The sequence below is a fragment of the Talpa europaea genome (genome assembly GCF_964194135.1).
Source record: "Talpa europaea genome assembly, chromosome: 3".
NCBI lineage: Eukaryota > Metazoa > Chordata > Mammalia > Eulipotyphla > Talpidae > Talpa > Talpa europaea.
In genome coordinates this window covers 51,580,006-51,594,065 of record NC_140069.1, presented here as the reverse complement: position 1 = coordinate 51,594,065, position 14,060 = coordinate 51,580,006, and the positions used below count along the sequence as shown (strand labels likewise).

Genomic DNA, 14,060 nt, shown 5'->3' with positions numbered 1-14,060 from the left:
AAAAAGCTTGGAAAGATATAGAGAAAAAATACACATGAATCTGTCTGACTTCTTAAAACATGGAATAAAATGATCTTTTACATTATGGACGCAGGGGTGCCATTATAAATACCCATTACATAAATACCCCCCATCCCAGTTTTACTTCTGAAAACAGTTTTTGAAGTATTTATCAAAAAAAATTACTGACCTTATGTGTAATTAGAAGTAAACAGACTAATAAAGGCACAAGGACTCTGAATAAGTGCTCATGATAGCTACGTTATCTACTTATAATAATTTCTGATTATTTATCTGATTATTTATTAGCAAGGTTCTGGATACATGAGGGTTGTTAAACAGCTAATTAAGTGCATTATCATTGTTTACTTTTCCAATTCAAATTTGAGAGGAAAAACTAACTGCCCCACATGGAGTTTTTTAAAAACATTGCCAGTCTACCCAAAGGACACAAAAACATTGATTCAAAAGACCACATCTACCCCTATGTTTACTGTAGCACTATTTACAATAGGTAAAATCTGGAAACAACCCAAATGCCCAAAAATAGATGACTGGATCAAGAAGATATGGCATATATACACAATGGAATATTATTCAGCAATCAAAAAAGGTAAACTCATGCCATTCCCAGCAACGTGGATGGAACTAGAAGGAATTATGCTCAGTGAAAGACAGCAGGAAAAAGAAAAATATTGAATGGTTTCACTTATTGCAGGAATACAGGGGAACCAAATAAGATGCCAGTGTAAAAACATCGTAACAGTACAAAACACAAAAAAGCAAAAATGGACAATTATAAATCAGAGACATACTGCAGGGGAGGAGGCGGAAGAGGGATCAGAGGGAGGGAGGGAGGGAGGAGCACAGGGGACTGAGGTGATGGTGCACGGGTGCACTGGTGAAGGAAACTATGGGGACTACACCTGAGGGAGTGGGGGAAACAAATATTGTTTAAAAATGAACAATGATGTAAAAAATAAAAAATTTAATATAAAAAAAAGACATTGCCAGTGTTAACATCCTAAAATATTTTAAATATTCCTTTTCACCACCTTTCCTGAATAATATAAGCTATATAATTTAGTCATGTCACATCTCAATCAAAAATATCAAAAATAGAACACAAAATTTTTTAATACTTGGTCCAAGACTCTTTAAGTTTTAAGAGACTCATACGCTGAAGCCTCACAATAACTGCTTTCTACATTTCTTGTACATGAAACAGAGACCAAAGAAAATACTTGATTAGTAAAACATACATGAAATACTCTATAAATAGAAACTCAAATAAATCAAACTGGATCTGAAAAATTAGAGTAAAGGGAACATTTATTAGTTTCCTATGGCTGCTTAATAAATTACATAAACTTGATGGCTTAAAAAAAATTCAAAACAAAACCATAAACGGTTCCCCTCACAGTTCTGGAAAACATATAAAGTATGGACTCCTGTTCAGCAGAGCCATACTACCTAGTCCGAAGGCTCCAAGGAAGAATCCTTTCTTGAGTTTTAATAACTTCTGGTAACTCCTGGTGTTCTTTAGCTTGTGGTAGCATAACTTCAATCTCTCATCTCCATTTTTACATGCCTTCTTCCTTCTTCCTTTGAAAGTCCATAACTCCTTTCTCTACTACTTTTTTTTTAAATTCCTTTTTTTTTTTTTTTAAAGATTTATTTATTTATACACAAGCACTGGGTACAGTCAGAAGTGCGAGAGGGTGAGAGAATTCACCAGAGCCAGAGCGGAGAGCAGAACAACGAAGTACACTGCTGAGGGGAGCAGCGGGCGGCAGGAGAGGTCTGCGTACCAATGTGGGACCCTCGCCCAGGGGCTGGGGATTGAACCAGCGCTGCAGAGGTTGCGGGCAGCTTCGCAACCCAGCGCTCAACCGCTGTGCCACCGGGGAGCCCACCCCCCTTTTTAAAAGATTTATTTATTTATGTATACAAGAACTGGGGTACAGGCCAGAAGTGTGGGGGGGAGGTGAGAGGATTCACCAGAGGCAGAGTGGAGAACAGAACAGGCAGACTGATTAAAATACACTGCTGAGGGAGCAGCAGGCGAGTCAGGAGAGGTCTGCTGGCGCCACGTGGGACGTTCCCTGGCTGGGGATTGAACTTGTGCTGCAGTGGCTGCAGAGAGCTTATAGGTTGCATCTCAACCCCTTGCGCCACCAGGGAGGCCCACCTTTCTCTATTTCTAAGGACACCAACCATTCTTTGGATTTAGGACCTACCACTCTACCTCCAAGATGATTTCATCTGGGGCCTCCTAGTGGTGCAGGGGTTAAAGTCTCAGCACTGTCAGGCTATCTTCAGCCACTGCAGCATGAGTTCGATCCCCAGCCAAAGGAGCTATCCCACAAGGCAGAGCAGACCTCTCCTGTCTCACCCTCTGTGGCAAATGGATGAACATGTTTACTATATAAACTGATTTCCCAAAGGCTGTTCCGTCCTGGCGATCTCCATCATGGTGAAGGCAACCTCAAACTACCCTATAGTTCTGGCTACAAATGGTTTTCACAACCAACACTTAAGCAAATCCTGTGAACTCCTTCAAAATAGATTCCAAATGCAACCAATTCTCCCTTCCTCCACTACCATAAGTCCAGTCTAAATAGCAATCATCTGGCCAAGTGAGCCTATTAAAACATAAATCTGCCCTGTACAAAACTCTCCAGGGGCATCCATGATAGAAGGAATAAAATCCAAAGTGACCCTCCTCTCTGCCCACCCCTTCTCAATCTCCCCTAGGCACACAAGTCTCCTTCCTTCCAATAATGTGCCACACACCCCTCTTGCTATTTTCTCTTTTTCTTTTTCATCCTTGTATCTGAAAGGCTGAATGTCTCTCTTCTGTCACTTCTCTACTGAAATGTCACCTCATAGAGAAGTCTTTCCTGACAACCCTATATCTAAAGTTGCACTCCCATTCTCCCTTTACCCTTCTGAACTATATATTCAGATAGTAACAATCTGAGAATATGTGTATTTGTTATTTACTGTCTACCATGACTGACTAGAATTTAAGTTCTAAGAAAGCATGTTTGGCTTACACTGGAAACAGTATCTAGTACATTCTAATTCAAAAAATATTTGAATGAAAAAATACCTAATTTTGAATGGCAACAAAAATTTATTTCTGTATTTTCCCTTTTCATGTATGTCCGCTCCCACTCTGTGAGGAATATTATGACAAATATTTTCCCATATTATTTCCCATTCACAATACATTTTATTCTGCTTTGGAAAATAATTATCAACAAAAGTTTCTCTACAGGTTAAACATAATCAGGAGAGACAATCAGTTGCCTGCCATTAGATGAATTGGAAAAGAGCTAGTCAGTAAGCAGTCCTCTGATCTTGACACCTGATCTTGATATTTGTCTTCTCCTTCCCACACTGCCAACTGGACTCCTGCTTTCACAAACACCACTACTCTTCTGGAGAATGGCCTCTTCAGTAATTAGGGCTATCACATCTATTTTATCATTATTTCCCTTAACCCTGTTTAAAACAAATTCCAAGGAACAAAGTTTCCTAGGGATGTTAACACTGTTAATGGGCACTCAAAATGGTTAAATAAATTGAGGAAAAACTTCACTAAACAAAATCAAGCAGGTTTCCTTTTTTAGAGGACTTTTGAGAATCTTAACTATGTTAATGCACATTGTAAATCTCCAGTGGTAAGTGTGTACACTGTGAACCAAACTTATTTTTTTCATTCAAATTTAACAGAATTTTTCTTTCAGTTAATTTCACATATTATACACTTCTTTTTTATCTATCTCAAAAATTCTGGCAATCTGGCTTATCAAAAAGACCTTTTACGGTAAACATCAAGGAAGGCTTGGTAATGGACTTAAATTATAATTAAAATATCCACTGTCTGCAATGTATTACTTGGAAGTCATTTTTTCATAAATAGTAAAGTGTGACATAAATAAAATTACCAAGAGTAGCATAAAATTAGGGTCAATAGGGCCTCCCCGGTGGCGCAGCGGTTGAACGCTGGGTTGCGATGCTGTTTGCAGCCTCTGCAGCGCCGGTTCGATCCCTAGCCGCAGGTGAGGGTCCCACAAGGCATGCAGACCTCTCCTGCTGCCTGCTGCTCCCCTCAGCAGTGTATTTCGTCAGTCTGCCTGCTCCGTTCCCTTCTCTGGCTCTGGGGAATCCTCTCACCCTCCCGCGCTTCTGATTGTACCCAGTGCTTGTATAAAAAAATAAAATAAAAATGAACAATGATGTAAAAAATATATAAATAAAAAGAAAATTTTAAAAAAATTTAAAAAATTAAAAAAATTTTAAAAATTAAAAAAAAATTAGGGTCAATAACACTGACAATTTCCCATCCACCTATGTATTCCTTTCTTTCATAACACCACTAACTATAAAATAGTGTGATTAGAGGGGAAGAAGGAAGCCAGTTCTGTGAAAGTTTTACCTATTTATTATTTTTACATTTCTGGTGGAAACCATTAACTATAGGTAACAGACTAAATCAGGAGTATCAATTTAGAATATGAAAAACACAAATTTACATCCTGTCTGACACAAAAATTACTTTCTAGACAATTCCTCTTTTTCCCCATCATTCTTCTATATCTCTACAGCAAAGTCACCCTACCCCTGCCTCTGTATGTTTCCCCTGCTTCTAAAACCTTTTCTGGTCACTCCGTTGACTCCTATTCCACATCAGAGTCAGCTTCCAACCTAGAACTCGATTTATCGTAGTATTTACAGAGTATCTTTAGAGATATCTGATGTCAGAAGCAGAAGTTGAACTAGTCATAGTCCTAACATCAAAGAAAACTCCTGAAACTTTAAGGCTTGACAGGAATATGGCCCACTGCTTGAGACAAACAATGCTACCTTCAAGTCCAATCCCTCAACAATCCTAAATTCTTAGAAACTAAAAATAGCTCAGCTGTTGTCTCATCTGCCAGCAGATGGCCAGGCCTATTTATAATTCAGGATTCTAGAGAGCAGGAATGGATCAAGCTAAGCTAGGGCAGCCTAGAAGACCTCATGGGCAGAGTTCAACGTTCACTGCAGAGAGCTGTAGTGGGACAGGTACCAAGAGAGGGCAACCTGGAGCCGTTCTTGTGTCTATGAGTTTCACACTTTTTCTTTCTTTTTGTAAACCATTCTCTTCTTCAAAATAGAGTCTGAAAAGAAAATTTGATCAAAGTTTTAAATAATCTGCATACTCTTGAAAGACTGCATTATTTATTTTTCTTTCTTTTTGTGAAAAAAAAAAAAAGTTCCTTTATGTAGTGTCTCTGAGAATGTATTTTGTTTAATGAAGTAAAATATCCTCAATCTAGGTTTAAGGATATAAGGTTTCCTTTTTAAAAAAACAACTGTTTTTTAAAGAATGTGCAAAGAGCTGCAATTTCATGAGTAGTATTTACAGAAAACCTACATGTCCATCATATTTAAAGAGACTGAACTTTGAATACCAGTACTCTGAAATCTGCTCACATGGCAATAAAATGGTTTTAGTCAAACAAGCATGAAAAGTCTGACATACTACATATGTCAGACATACTACATATACATATGTCTTGTTTACTGTCACCTCCCTTCAGCTCCATGGTAGATGTTCAACAAATATTGTGTATGGAGAAGGTGGAGATGAATTCACAGATATATTTAAAAGAATTCTGACAAAACCTACCTCTGTACCTCCACCATCCAACTCCTACCCACTCACAACCTATAGATCAGGGATGACCGAGCCAGACCATTCATTTACTTTCTCATCTTGTTTGATGGCCAGAGATTATCCAGCGACCAAAGGAGGTATGGATCAGATCTCAAAGTGAAGAGGAGGTCCATAATAGTTTTCCAGGACAACATAAACTTGGGGATACTATCTTACTCCAAGGTATTATGCTTTCTGCAAAGATGAAATGGATTTTCCCTATCAATTTATGCTTGGGAGATAATATAAATAGATGGGTGGTGAGGAGCAAACAAAACTCACCAGCTAAGATTAACTACTATGAGATTGCTCAATGAGATTTTATTGGAAAGTAAACATTACTTTTATGAAATGTGAGAAAAAGCCTTATACAGTTCAAGGAAAGAAAGTACTCTGGTGCTTGGCCCCTGCCTGGGTAGTCACATTCCTCATAATAACCTGGTCTGATAACTATGTGGAAGGAGTAAAAACAAAAAAGTAAAAATTGGCAAAATCTGTAAGACAATCCTAGTTTAGCTGTCACACACACCACTAAGTTCCCACATCCAGAAATGGCAAGGATCAAGAGATACGCCCTCTAAAGATGGCAATCAAGAGTGGCAGGAATACTCAATGCACAAACTAACAGAACAGTGTGTTCATATTCACAGAACATTAAAGGGTATGTTACCTTACAATCACCCTAATTTTCTAAGAAGGAAACTAAAGACCAGGGGCTTGACTACACTACAATGTGACAGAACTGGGATTTAAACCCAATCTCCATGAGTCTGCTTCCAGTGAGTTCTCCGTTAAAAAACACACTTACTTATATGAATACTCCGGATAGGAAAAAAAATTGGATACACACACACTTACACCTCTTCTTCAATCTGTACCTGCAACTTAAACCTGTATATTAAAAATATATCCTAACATGAAAAATTAGGTCTCAAAAACTGTAACTTTGGTTTGAATCATTTAAATATCTTAAATTCTTTAACCTTCCAGTTATTCTTAAAACCTATACATAACAATTCTTTAAAAAATTCTAAAACTCACTGCCCCTCCTTCATTCCACCCCAATTTGATGATTCCTTTCAGGACCCAAATATAAACTCATTACCCTGTGCAATGTCTTCTCATACACCTGCAAGTCTTTTGTCTTAAGTCTTTTTGTCCACTATACTACAGATTCAAACTTTTAAGATGAAACTTCTTTCGTTTTTCATATCACCACTTCTAAGGATCAAATAAATAAATAAATAGGATGGATTACTATAGCAAGTTAAAAAGCTACCTATTCATTTTAATTTAAAGGTAAAGTTGCCTTTAAGCCTTCCTGACCTTTTACTTTAACATACATTTAAGTTATTCGATTGTTCTCCCCTTCAAGAACGCTTTTTTCCAAAGCCCATTTCACAAGCTTCATTTTCTCGTCAATTTCATCTAGTCTATTTCCAGTGCTATAAAATAAGCGCAAGCATTAGGCATTCATCTTTGTGTTGTATGTTTCGGTTTCTCTTTAAACGATTTCATCTTTGAGAGATACAATAGATCTATCAATGTTCCTCTTTAACAATCCTCATCTGCCCGTCCTTGCCATAGGTATTGTTACGATTTATCCTCCTTTGGGCTTCATTACACTAGATCTCGTTCGTCTGAACTATAAATCACAATTCAAGCTTGAGAGCAGCTGCCTCTGTCCAGACATGTGGCTGGTGGGTGTCATTGTCGTCTTCTTCCCCCATTTCAAACCCTCCCTTCCATGTCACTAAAGCCAGATAATCTAAAGGCCCTTTTCTTCCCGTCTTCTAGATCGCACCCCCACCCCTTAACCTCTGGTCTTGTTCTTCCAGGTCAGCCCAGTCAGATACATTACTCTCTTGTTTTTCCTGTGGCGGAGGCGGAGAGATGTCAGAACGGACCGCACCTCTCGCAAACCTCTTCTCCAGACCGTCAACAAGGGAACAACTTCAGCCTATCTTCCCAAAGTACCACGCCAAACGAGAAAGTTATTGAAATTACGATACGGAACCCTTCCCACGCCCAATCTTGACAAATCAGCTCCACCTCGGTCTCCAAGCTAATAAACAACATCCCACATTCGGCTTCACCACAAAGGGTGGTATCCGGTCCACCCCGCACGGTCCACCAACAAAATCGCTCTCTCAAGTAACGATTCCAAGCCCGGTCGCGTCCCCCAAGGCTGTCCACTGCCCCTCCCCATCCACCCTGCCTCCCCCCGACAGCCAGCCCAGTTACTGTCAACTCCCGACGGCGAGTCGAGAGCCCCCCGAGGGCTCCCAGCGGCCGGCAGCGCCCGTCTAGGGCCAGGCCCCCCCCCGCCCCGGGCGACCCCACCTCCTGAAGTGGCCGCCGCGCGAGCCTCCCTCCCCCACCCCCCTTGCCCCCCCACCCCCCACCCCGCGCGTCCTCCCGGCTCACCTAACGCCACCTCGCAAGCTTTGCGCAGCTGGGAGTGATGCGCCTTCTTCACTTCCTTGTCGGCCAAAATCTTCTCCAGGGCCCGGGTCAGGAACATGTTCTTCGTCTTCTTCCCCTCATACATGGACGCAGAGAAGGAGGCGGCGGCTCGTCCGACCCGCGGCTCCCAGCGGCTGGAGGGGGGGAGGAGGAAGGGGAGGAAGAGAGAAGAGAAGGGAGCGGGCTGGAGGTGGGGGAGAGGCGGCGTGGAGGGCAGCGGCAGGATCAGGAAGGAGCGGCGCGGCGGGGCCAGCCGGGGTGCGAGCGAGGGGCACCGAGGCGTTCGCCGCCTCCCGCGAGGCCGCCTCCCCCCACGAGGGCTGCCCCCGTGGGGTCCTCCGCTTCTCCCGGTCCGGGGGTCGCTTCCCGGCCACCCCTCCCACTCGCCCCTCCGGCCCGGGGGCGGCGAGGGAGTCCAGCCCGGGCGGCCGACTGCCGGGGGCCGAGGCGGCGGCTCAGAGGCCCGGCGCGGGCAGGGCTGCTCTGGCTACTGTGGGGATTAGCACCCGCCGCGGCCACGGACTGGCCTCCATCACCGCCGACCTGTCCCGGCCGCCATGTTGGGAGGAAACGACGCGTCACGCAGCGACCGAACGGCTGCAGAGGAGGAAGCGGCGGCGGCTCTGCCTGCCCAGAGCAGCCGCGGCGCCGGGAGGCAAGGGGCGGAGGGCGGCGCGGGAGGAGCGGCCCGAGCCGCAGCGCTACGGCGGCCCGGCGGGGCCTCGCCGCCTCCTGCGTTCGCCTGCAGGGCGGCGTGGGGCGTGGCGGGTGTCCTGCGGCGCGGCGCTGGGCGTCTCGGGCTGCCGGCGGAGCCGCGGCTGCGGGATCAAAGACCCCCCGAAAACCCCTGCTGCGGCCGGGGGAGGCGGACCCCGGGCGCGCTGCCTCAGCTTCTCTGGCTGTCTGGAGCCCTCGTGGGGGGGAACGTAGTCCCTCCTGCTCCAGGGGTCACAGAAACACCCGCATCGCCCATTTCTAGCCGCACTGTTTGCACCTGCTGCCCTGGGTTAGGAATTTCCATCCCAGGTGCACGAAGCTGCCGTCCAGGACGGCGCCCTCGAACTGCCTCAGAGAGGCTGCTTCTCTTGGGAAGAGAAAACGAAAAGCGGTGTGATAAGGATTCATAAACGCTTCACTTCTTCATCTGTGTAAGATACAGTGGGTAAATTTTAGATTTTTAGATACCTTTGGAATTAAGACTAAAGTTAAGCGAATAGTTGAATATTTCTGATTGATGAGAACCCTTTGAACTTTGCTTTCTCTGTCCCTTTAGTGCTAAGATTCGGTTCAGCACCTGAGAACCAGTTCAGAATGGAAAAGCTTTAAGTGTAGATTACCACACACGCACATGTGACCATGCGTATGCTTTGGTACTTTGAATTCAGATTTCTACAGTGTTTCCTTCAGAACAGAAAATTACAAAGAATCACCTAAAAATAGATGCAGAGATTTTATTTGTGTGCCCCGGAGGTAAATCTTCAAGTTCAAAGCTACTGTGTGGCTCTATCAACATGGTCCCGAATTGTAGAATGTATCTCACTGTTCTGATCCACTCTATTGCATTGACTATGGACTGCTGTAATGCAGCCTTACAAACTGAAGAATAGAGAGACTGAGTACGAGGTTTGGAACAGGGGAAAAACACAATGGGAAATAAAAATGGAAGCCATGAAGATGGACAAATAGATTAATTTTTAAAACTTTGTTGTCCTGAGAAAGCCATAAGTTCATTAGTTTCATTTTAAAGACTAGATTCCTGAAAACTAGAAATTAAACATGCTCCTAGACATAATTGATTTGTATGTTCTGTCTGATAGATTACAAACTTTTTGAGAACAAGCTTCATTTCTAATTTGTCTTTGTTTCTTTGTAATACCAATGTTGAGTGTGCTAGCTCATAACTAAGTTCATTTATTATTTATTTACAATCAGATGTGCGTTGTATTCCCCAGCTTCCATTGCTGTAGGTGTAGCCCTCCAGGTTCAGTTCATTTTAAAAACGGCAACAGCAAAAGAAAAACTTAAACAACATCCATGCTTTTTCCTCTTCTGTAGCCATGTGCTGAAAATGACAGAGCCACAAGTTAGAATAAATCTGGCTTCCTGAATTGCTACTTGGAGGAGAGTTCATCTACCCCTTAGGGATTATTGTTTTGGGTTGTGCATGAGCAAAGAAAATTCTTCAGTTGTGTTTAGTAGCTAGCTTTATCCTCATCAATACCCTTGACATTCGCTAATGAATTATGCAAATAGAGAACTCTGCTTGAGCTCAGAACCTACTTCAGAGCACATGTCACAATCTGTAATCATCTTGTCTACTTACTTGTTTATTGATTGGTTTTCTGTTTCCCTCGTAAGAACAAGAACCTCCTCTATCCACTTCTATATAGCTATCGTCTAAAATAATCACTAAAATAGAGAAAGCCTTTGGTATAAATATGATGAATAGAAACTTGGATTAATGAAAGATACTTAGCTAAGTTAGACATGATCCTTGCCCCTATGAAGCTTACAGTATATAATCGGGAAAAGGATATTAAGCAAGTAAATCTCTAGTGAATATATAATTACAAATGTTAAGTATAATTAAAGAAAACAATAGAGTGTTACAAAATCTACTAAGATTTTGAATTCAGGCATGACTTTCTTGAAGAAGTAACATTTAAACTGAGACTAGAAGAAATCTGGCCAAACTAAGGGGAAAACTTTCCAATCAATTTCTTGGAGTAAAGGAGAGGCTTTCCAAGTTTCAGGAGCCAAAACAAGGCTGTGTAACTGAGAGTTATCAAGGGGAAAAGGTGCCAGTTAGTATAAAGAGGAAACAGGAAAGAGACCGTACAGAACTCTGTAGACCATGTTAAGGACTTAGGGTTTCATTTCAGTAGCAATAGAAGGGTTGAGTAGAGAGTGATCAAATTGGAGATTTGAAAGTTATTGCTCTGTTGTGGAGAATAGATTAGAAAGAAACGAGAGTGGATATGGGCAAAACAGTAAGTGATTACAATTGTGCAGCATAGCTTGATCTGGGGTCCAGGACTACCATTCAGGATTTTAGAGATCTTTGTGCAGGGTACAAAAATGATAAATGGGGCTGAAGTTCAGCCCTAGCATCTGTCAGGGGAAGGAGCTCACTCTTCTAATTTGCACAGATGTTTGATAGACTAGTGGTATCTAAAATGTTGGTATTGGAGTTGGAATGAAGTGGGTAAATTTGAGACACAGATTTGTGACATAATGGATAGAACTTAATGAATAGGCATGAAGGTAAGAAAAAGAAAGAGTTCATAAATGAATGTCATGTATCTTATGAGAGCCAGTGAATAAGTACAAAGGTTATGGAAATGGGAGGAGCAGAATTAAGGATCAGGGTGCAGTTTTCAGTTTGAGAAGAATCAACTCCTCTGAGATATGACCTAACCCTCTAAGATAGAATGACTTCGTTCCTCCTTTCTATCAGAAAACTATTCATTTTCTTCCTTTGTTGAGTCTAAGACGCCCCTCAAAAGGCGATGATTATGGGAAGGGAAGGTATGTGCAGCCTGGGAGGTGACTACTATCACCCTATAGGAAACTCAAACTCTGACCTTCCTAGAGCAAAAATTGGGTTAGAGTCTAAAATAAAGCTGATGTCTGTGGAGAGGAAGGGAAAGATTATACTTTAGTCTTTGACAAGGATGGAGAGCGGGAAAAGGGGGAGAAGTTAGGAGGTATGGATCTCAGGGAATTTTTACATGAAATGACAAGTATATTTTCCTGTAGATGTGTTTCCTTTTACTTTTTATTACTGTGGGATTACTTGGTTGTTATCCAGCCTATTTAAATAAGAAATCCAGTTTCAATACTCACTTGTATTTGACTCCTTGCTATTTTCAAAACATTCAAATTCTCTATTTCTGAAATATCTACCATCCTCCAAATTTAAAATTATGCTTTTCTTATAGATGATTGCTTCTCTGAGTCCATTTTTTGCCTCTGCAATCTCATCTTCCTATCAGCTAATTACCCTTCATCGTTTTTCCTTTCATAATTTTGTATATATTATCTGCCCTGACTTTTTCTCTTTGGATAATATTCCCATTTCAGTTCCAAGGAATCAAATAATAGAAAACAATAAAAGACTTTGATCTAGGTTTTAGAATCTTAGTTGCTGTGTCTTATCATTATCCTTCTAAGTAATATATGTTGAGTGTAACATGAAAAAAACATAAATAAAACCTGCATGGTGAGAATCTCTTATTAATGTTTAAGTAATTAACATCAAAAATAACATCATGTTCACTTAACCAGAAAAAAAATGTCTTAAATAGACTTTCACATGATCTCTAAATTCTGTTAGCTTTTAAAATACCCGTAGTCTGTCCCTTCTCCGACTTCCCAGTGAATTTCTCAACAGTAAGAGTAATAACAATAAGCATTTATATAACACTTGTTATGAGCCAGGTGTTACAACCCATATGGAAAAGTTTCCATTATTACCCCTAATTTATAGATGAAGAAAGGGAGACATGGAGGATTAGATAAACTGTCCAAGTAATACAATTAAGTAGTGAAGCTAAGATTACAATTTGGAAAGTCTGACTCTGGATCCTCTACTAGAAGTAATTAAGCTCTCTAAACAATTTTTTCTTCTACCTCTTCCCTATTCACTTCTTCCTCCCCAGAAATAACACCTGTAGACATTCACCTTCAGACCCATTTCTTTCCCTAAATCTGCTCCCTTTTATACCCACCCTCTGTGTCCAAACTCCAAGCTTATCTACATCTACTTATCTTTATCTTTCAGCAATCCAGAGTCCCACCATTAATTTTCTTTTGTTTGTTCTCTCCAGAGACTTCCCAACTTTCAAAGCTTTGTTGAAATTCATCACTTTTTGAAAGTTTTCTTCTTGTATCTTCAATAGCCTTCTCTGTTCCTTTACAGCATCATCTACCTCACACTTTACATCTATTTATTTAACCTTGGTAGTTTTAATCAGATTGCAATTTTTTTTGAACATCAGAGATACAAGAAAAGATAAAGCAGGCAACTTAGTAAAAGATAAGAAGCACTGATTAAACAGAGAGACCTATCAGTTTTACTGAGATGACAATAATAACATGATAAGTAGAAGAAAGGACATCTCTAAAGTCAAGTCTGCTTTCTTGCTTTTCATATGAAGAAGTTTGTTAACTAATTTGATATTCCACTTTTATCAATCTGCTTGTTTTCATCTTGTTTATTAAGGAAATAAAGTATGTCTTCTAACTCAGAAGTTCTGCAAGAAAAGTATCAATAAATTGGACAGGGCAAACAGAGGGAGAGCATGGTAGATTGAAGAATTTGGTTTAAAGAGACAAGCTTGCAATTTTTTATCGAATAAGTGACTATATAGTGGATTTGATAATCAAAGTGAAGTTTCAAATACTGATAGAAGACTGTTGCAGAAAAAAATTACAGATCTAGACCCAGAGGTTGGAAGCAATAGAATTTTCCATGAATTTTAAATCATCAGTTGCTAATGTTTAAAAGAATAGTAACACTGAAAGAATTAGCACGTAAATTTCCCTAAAATCTTTAAATTATATAATTCTCCATGGAGGTATAAAGTACATTCAGCAGTAATGTTGTCTACTTTGCTATAGCTTGTAATTTTTCTTATAAAATCATACTCTTGATAGTGACTATTAGGCGTTTACTTTGTAAGAAATCCTTGACAAGTATTAACTCATTGAGTTCTTACAACTCAATGATGTATATGTTTTATTCCTTTTATTTTATTTTTTATTCATTTATAAATTTTCTTACATTGTTAATTTTTGGACAGTATTTGATTTCTCCCATCAGGTGTAGTCCACATATTTCTCCCACCACCACAGCACACATGATCCATCACCACTGTCCCCG

The 14,060-nt window shown here is 40.8% G+C and overlaps 1 protein-coding gene across 5 annotated transcripts in view; it reads right to left on the bottom strand.

The window, feature by feature from the left end:
• ARFGEF1 (ARF guanine nucleotide exchange factor 1) overlaps positions 1-8,397 on the bottom strand; it is a gene marked incomplete at its 3' end in the record, with an annotated part of 127,536 nt that extends 119,139 nt beyond the window's left edge. For all 5 annotated transcript variants that reach the window (XM_084230496.1, XM_084230499.1, XM_084230498.1 and 2 more), the window contains exon 1: positions 8,138-8,397. In XM_084230496.1, coding sequence (XP_084086622.1) covers positions 8,138-8,261 — 124 coding nt within the window. In that variant the 5' untranslated portion in view covers positions 8,262-8,397. The remainder of the gene's footprint in view (positions 1-8,137) is intronic.
• Between the last annotated feature and the right edge of the window lie 5,663 nt (positions 8,398-14,060).